This window comes from Palaemon carinicauda, chromosome 14, assembly GCF_036898095.1.
Source record: "Palaemon carinicauda isolate YSFRI2023 chromosome 14, ASM3689809v2, whole genome shotgun sequence".
Classification (NCBI taxonomy): domain Eukaryota; kingdom Metazoa; phylum Arthropoda; class Malacostraca; order Decapoda; family Palaemonidae; genus Palaemon; species Palaemon carinicauda.
In genome coordinates this window covers 138,427,760-138,435,109 of record NC_090738.1, presented here as the reverse complement: position 1 = coordinate 138,435,109, position 7,350 = coordinate 138,427,760, and the positions used below count along the sequence as shown (strand labels likewise).

The window sequence follows — 7,350 nt, the reverse complement described above, 5'->3', positions numbered from 1 at the left end:
GGCCACAAGCAATGCATTGATAAACTGTAGAAATGGCATGTTAAAAATCACATTTGGTAATATGGCCCTTGATTTGAACATTTTTAACAAAACGGTTGAATCAAAAGAATTAGAGAATGTGCATGAGCTGTGTTTACTTGAATCACTTGTTGATGATTGTGTTGATTTTTGCCCTATTAACATGATGCGTGATTTGAATGTTGCGAACGATTTTGAGTCATCATTTTTAGCCTTTATTGATGAACATTTTATGGATGATGAAAAAGATGAATCTACTGTAAATAGTAAAGAGAATGAAAATGGATCTGAATCACTACCAAAGATTACTAATGAATATTTAGATAGTAGTGATAAAGAAAATTTTGTGTTTGAATTTACTCCTGAAATTGGCCAACCACCACCCACATTTCGGTCCCCCGAAATCTCTTGGAATTCAACCAATTTTCATCCATTGTCAAACACATGTATCACTATTTGGAAAAAGTTACGTAAAAAGACAAATGTATCGAGTTATGTGACCATTCCCTTCTTTGACAAGCCAATTTGTATTTTTGTTTATTTTTGTTTTTGCGTGTTTTTTCTTTGTTTTCTTATTTTATTTTGTTATTTACTAACCCCATTTTGTGAAGTATCCAAAGTTTTCTCTTTTCAGTGTGTATAGTTTTCAGGTACACCGGTTAAAAGGCGGATAACGGTACTCCGTGACTATTTAGTCGGTTTCTTCAGTCTCCCACAATTACTGATACCCTTGAAATCAAGCCATGGATGAAATACTTGCCAATCTCCAGAAACACTTTCCCTCTCTCCCTCAAAATGTAATTCTGAAAATTTACAAGTCACGAGCTGAAAGAATGAGACTTCTCATGAGTAAAGGTATACCTAATGATCTGCGCTGGATCATTGAGGCAAGAGTTCGTTTGGCAGGTGAGTCATCTAACTCTTTCATTTCATACATGCCTGGTTTTGGGAAAAGCACCTATTCTCGCAAACGTCGAGCAAAACAAATGGGTGTTTGTTACAAATGTGCTAGGATGACTTGCAACACACGTTGTAAGACTTTAGGAATGGTGTCTGATAATCGTGAAGATAAAATTAAATTCATTAAGGATGGCTTGAGTAAGGAGTCATTAGATGATATCGAATCGACTCTTGAGACGCATCCTAGTGGATATGTGCATATTGCAATTCACAGATTACATACAAAATTTCAAAAAGAACATTCTCAGTACAGTCTTGGGAATCTGACATTAAAAGACCCTGTTTGCCAATTTATAAGAAAATTGGATGGGAAGCATATCCTCGACCCATAGAGGCCGTTAAAAGGTGTTACTGGACGTCAAACCAGAGGAAGAAGTGAGCCACAATCACTGTTGTAAATATCATTTAAAAAAAATAAAAAAAAAATTTAAAAAAAAAATAAAAAAAAATTTACTGTTTTTCATTTTGTTGTTATCTGACCAACTTTTTTCTTGCAGACGCTAGTGCCACCTACCGACAGTATCTCCTTTATTGATTTATCCGATATATTTCGCTGTTCATTTGACAAATTGACATCTTTTCTGATCTATAAATACAGCTTTTACTTCATTCTTTCATGCAAAACAAATATCAAAGAAAAAAAGAGGGAGTAAAGAAATGGCCACCACTTCATCTCGTAGAATTTCTAACATCTGTGTCTTTTGCGGATCTAGTCCTGGAAAACTTCATGAATTTCTTGACTTGGCAAAAGAAGTTGGTAAGGTTCTTGCTGAGAGAAAAATACACTTGGTGTATGGAGGAGGCGATCTTGGTTTAATGGGAGCCGTTTCAAAAGCTGCAAATGAAGGAGGTAGTCAAGTTTTGGGAATCATCCCAAAAACATTGGCTGATTCTAACCTTATCGGAAAATCAAACGGAGAAGAGCTAATTGTTTCAGGTATGTCTAGCCGATTAATAGAAATGATTAATCATTCTGATGCTTTCATTGCTTTACCAGGTGGACTCGGCACTATGGAGGAAATCTTTACAGTCGCATCTTGGGCACATTTAAATATCCATCGCAAACCAATTGGACTGTTGAATGCCAATCATGTTTTTGATGTCCTTTTGGTATTTCTTGACGATCAAAAGCGACTTGGGTTGCTTTCTACAGAAGCAAGAGATATAATCCTATGTGCCGACAATATTAATGATTTGATTGATCAACTACAAACATATGTGCCTCGAATTGATCCGATTCTCTCTAAATTGGATTGGTCAGATAGTGGTAGTAGCAAAAGGCCAAGGATCGACTTGGACCTTAATCTATAACTTTTCTTTGTTTTCATTTTTTTGTATAGTTTTGTTTGTTATTTCATTTTCCTGATATGTTTATTCAAGATGGCTGAGTAAGGAGTCCTTACTTCTGAGACGCATCTTGAATAATCATCGTTTTTTTTTATTTTTAGTTTTGTTATTTTATTGTGTGTTTAATCTTTTCAGATGACGTTTGTGGGTATCGTCGCTGTAAGCCCTCACGAGACTACAACTCGTCCACTAGGGTCACCTAGGGGTTTAAAGGCTTGTTGCATAAGCTAAATGCAATCGTGTTCCCTACGAAAGTGGCTTAATTTTTTCGTTTATTTTATTTGATCTATTTTTAATTTAGTTTTATTTCAGTTTCCCACTCAAATAAGTGAAGCATCCAAGGTAAACTCTAAACCTAACTCCTGTTTTCAATTTCCTGCATTGCGGACTATGCAAAAATTTAGTTGGGGGGTGATATACCATGTTTCACATGTTTATAAACTTAGATTTTACCTTGTTTTAAATTTTTATTTTTTTTAAAAAAAAAAATTTGATGACAAATTAACTTAGTTTTGTTTGATTTTATTTCATCTTTGAATTTTATAGCTACTTTTTGCATGATTGTTCTCTCCTGCCATTTAAGTTTGCTTATTTAGCGATTTTTATCTAGACTCATATAATACATGCACTTCCCTAAGCTTTTAAAGTAATCATTGAGAAATGCATACATGTTGAAAAAAATCAAGCTATATCAATTATTTTGGTGAGACGAGAGAATTGAGAGATTACAGTGTAGTAGTTAATATTGATTTGTTGAGTTAGTACTTAATTTTTTGTGGAAATATTTGTATATATTATAAATTTGGAAAATGATGAATGTCAATTTAGGATTTCGTTTGTGCCTTTCAAGCCAACCTTTCAATGTTTCCATTAGATAAGCCCCTTTGAGCCTAAAAAAAAAAAAAATCTTTCTTTGATCACCCATTCAATAGACCCACTTTAAAAAAAAAATTGAGCTTAGTTTCTAGGATCCTCGTACCAAATACTTCCATGTATATGCTAAGGATTTACATTATGTTGGGTTTAAAATAATTTTTGGGGATATGTTATATAAATTTCTTTATTTTCTTCTTCAAAAAAAAAAAATGAGTGAATAAGTTCGATTTCGTAGCCTCTCTAACTCAAGCAATTAAGTCCGTAGAGGTGTTTTAACACCTAGTGCCCTAAGATCAACTGGTCTGGGAGTCATTGACCCAAAGCTTGTTACATGGGTTAAAGAAAAAGCTTAAAGAAATCGAACAGTGTGTAAAAAAAAAAAAAAAAAAAAAAAAGAACAAAGTTTATCTTCAAAAAAAAAAAAAAAAGAGAAGAAAACGAAAAGAAAAGAAGATGGTTGTTGATATATAAAAAAAAAATGGGTATTTATTTAAAAAAAAATGTTGAAAAGATCTTTGGTATATTGTGGAAACTTTGAAAATTTTATCCACTCTTTTCCCTTTTTTTTCTTGAAACCCTTACCTTAGCCACATTACAACCATAATTATTGACATTTTGATTTCAAGTTATAATATTTTACATCTTATTTCCATTTCATTTGTGCTTATCATATAATCAATATATATACTTACTACTTGTACCGAAAATGTAGCCTTGTCTTATTTGAGTGATCAACTTTTCCAACTCCATTGAGTGAATATCCAAACACATGCCCAAATATTAAATGATTTACCTTGTGAGGAATGGAGTTGTAGTTATAGCTTGAGATGTTTCTTGTATATGCATGATCAATATGAAAAATAAAGCTTAGCACACATACACTTGAGTCTTTATAAAGGTTTGTAAATAAAATAACTTTTATGGCATTTGTAGAATTTGATTGTTTTTGCACTTAATATTCATTTATGAAACATAATCAAAATTTTTGTTGAGTCATGAGTCATCATTTTTATTTCGCTTTAGTTTGCTAGAGACTACCAAAAGCTAGTTGGGGGGTGTGATAATGCTAATATTTGTTATTATTTAGGGTATTTGTAGACCCATTTTAGCATTATTTTGTGTTATAATTGATAAATTAATATAATTATATGTCTTTGTGTTTTTAATTGACTTTATATTATTTTGTGTTATAATTGATAAATTAATATAATTATATGTCTTTGTGTTTTCAATTGACTTTATATTATTTTTAGATAATTATCTTATGTTATAATTAATATAATTATATATCTTTGTGTTTTTAATTGACTTTATATTATTTTTAGATAATTATCTTATGTTATAATTAATATAATTATATGTCTTTGTGTTTTTAATTGACTTTATATTATTTTTAGATATAAAAATATCAACTTGGCAAAATATGAACTTTAAATTCGTCATTAATTTCCGATTTGCACTGTATTCGTATTTTGGCCATAACTTTCTCTACAGATGTCGGATTAAGGTGATTCAAAAGGCGTTTTTGTACAGAATTAAAAGATTTACAACTTTGTAGTTGAACACAAAACCCAGTTCGGACATCTAGATGGTCGAAAATGCCTCCAAAGTCAAGAATTTACAAAGCATCATTCATTGTCATCCACTTGCAATGTATCTCAAGCTACAAAGACATTTCATCAACTATCTCAAGCTACAAAGACATGTATCTCAAGCTACAAAGACATTTAATCAACTATCTCAAGCTACAAAGACATTTCTCAAGCTAACTCAAGCTTTCCTTGGATTTTAGTCTCTAAATATCTAGATTTTTATTATTTAATTAAATGTTGTTTTTGTAATTATTTTGCCATTTTATTTCCTATAAATAGAGGCAAAAGTTAGTTAGTTCTTGTTAGTTCTTTTTAGTTAGTTAGTTTAAACTTAGAGTTTTTTGTTAGTTAGTAAGTTTAGAAGAGAATTCATAAGTTGTTCATAAGTGTTCTTCAATTTCAATACAAGTTCAAGTTTTCTTCAAGTAAGTGTTCTTCAATTTCCATCAAGCATTTGCCGTTAAGCCTTCAAGATCTCAACCCTTAGGATGAAATCCTACCTTTTGTCTATGACAAAGGGAGGCTAAATCCTTTGGTGTTGGGGTATGAAAGAGCCGACATAATATTCTAAGGTAAATTCTAGCACAACTTTGCGCTTCAAGGTAAGTCAAGTGTTTTATTATTTTTAATATTTCCATGTTTAAATCTTTGCACTTTGATTATAAGCATGAATATGAAAGGTAAAACATTGATAGAAATCATTACATAACCAAGCATCAAATTTATGAACATGACATTTTTAGATCACCTTGATAAAAATACAATTTAGAGATGTTAAATTTATTCCAAGGCTCTATATAGAAAACCTTGATAAATCTACACTTTAAAAAATGATAAATTTATTCCAAGGCTTTAAAAATGCATGTAGGCATGAATAATAAAGATGATTGAAACTTGATAGGTTTGTACCTTTGGGGATAGTGAACCTTAGGACAATCTATTATTAAGAGTTTTGTAAGAATGTACCTTTGGGGATAGTGAACCTTAGGACACCTTACTTAGGAGAAATCTTTGTTGTTGCGTGTAATCATTAAATATGTTGTGAATGTTGTGAACTTATATATCTTAGATATGGATAATAAAGATTATTGAAACTTGATAGGTTTGTACCTTTGGGGATAGTGAACCTTAGGACAATCTATTGTTAAGAGTTTTGTAAGAATGTACCTTTGGGGATAGTGAACCTTAGGACACCTTACTTAGGAGAAATCTTTGTTGTTGCATATTATTATCAAACATGTTGTGTATGATTTAGATATAAAATAAGTTGTGTATGTGACATAGAATACCTTAGAGTTAGTGTTGGTAAATTCATCACCCCGCACCTCCTTTTTTATAGATTTTTAATTCAAGCAATTTTAGTTTTATTTTTATCACTTTTAAGTTATAAAGAAATTAGGCACAAGCATCTTAGGCACAATTTCATCCCTTGGGAAGAATGACCTTGGACTCTCGAGTCCTTGTATTATAATTGATATCTACGGTCTTGCACTTGGGACCTTAAACGGGCTCCCTCCTCTGCGGTGGTTTGCCCACAATCATCCATCTTCAAAATGATATTAAAGAGGCACGTTGTCTGAGCTTGAAGGAGAAAAAGAAGACGTGTCAAGATTGGTCTCCTCTGCCAATGGGTGTTTTAAAATTTAATGTGGATGGCTCTGCTAGAGAGAAACCGGCACCATCAGGCATATGGGGAGTATTGCAAGATCATGAGGGGAAGATACTATATATTTTTTCATGTAGTGTAGATATAATTGACTCAAATAGTGCTAAACTAATGGCTATTTTGAAGGCGCGGCGCTAAATCTTGTTAGTTTAAGGGGATTAAGAATCGAAGGACTAATCATTGAAAGTGACTCTAAAGTCGCGGTTTCATAGGTGAAATGAGTGGATGTGGGGGTATGGAAGTATAATTTCTTGTTGAATAAGATCTCTAATGTGTGGCCAGTAAATTTTTCCTGCTCTGTTAAGTTTAAAGGGAGGGGCTCGAATATGTTGGTAGATTTATTTGTTAAAAAAGGTGTGGATTGTATTGTTGACTTCGTAGCTTGGATATAATAGTGAGGATTATAAAGGAATTGAGTTAAAATTATGTGATATGTTGGCTAAAGGAGGCCATTTAGAGAGAAGACCCCTGATAGACTATTGGTATTGCAATTTTGATGGCTTCTGCTAAAAATGGGCATGTCGTTTTAGTTATTGCCTGATGATAATGGGTTCTGGGTAGTGTGGTCTTAGAATTAATTGCTCTTATTATGTCCGTTTCCAAAGGGAGGCGTCTTCGGTAGGTGGTTATGCCGAGTCTTGTAATCCTTGTTATAGGGTTTTGGGCTGGTGTTGTTTTTGTTTTAGGTAAGGGATGGGGTGTGCTTCTTTTTCTTTGTCTCTCCTTGTTTTTTGTTTGTCTTTTACAGAGTCGAGTGCTTGGGATTGGGGCTTGATTAGTTTTAGTCTTAAGTGTTTCTTAAGTAATGGTAAGTTTCAATGGGTCTTTCTAAGGTAAATTTTACCATGATTTTTATCAAAGATCTGGGTTGGGGGTTTTTCATTTATATAA

General features: G+C 32.4%; 1 protein-coding gene across 1 annotated transcript; it reads left to right on the top strand.

Moving 5' to 3' along the window:
* Nucleotides 1–1,635: 1,635 nt before the first annotated feature.
* Nucleotides 1,636–2,289, top strand: LOC137653060 (uncharacterized). Its single transcript, XM_068386455.1, has one exon. The coding sequence runs from the start codon at nt 1,636–1,638 to the stop codon at nt 2,287–2,289; it is 654 nt and encodes a 217-aa protein (XP_068242556.1).
* Nucleotides 2,290–7,350: the final 5,061 nt, after the last annotated feature.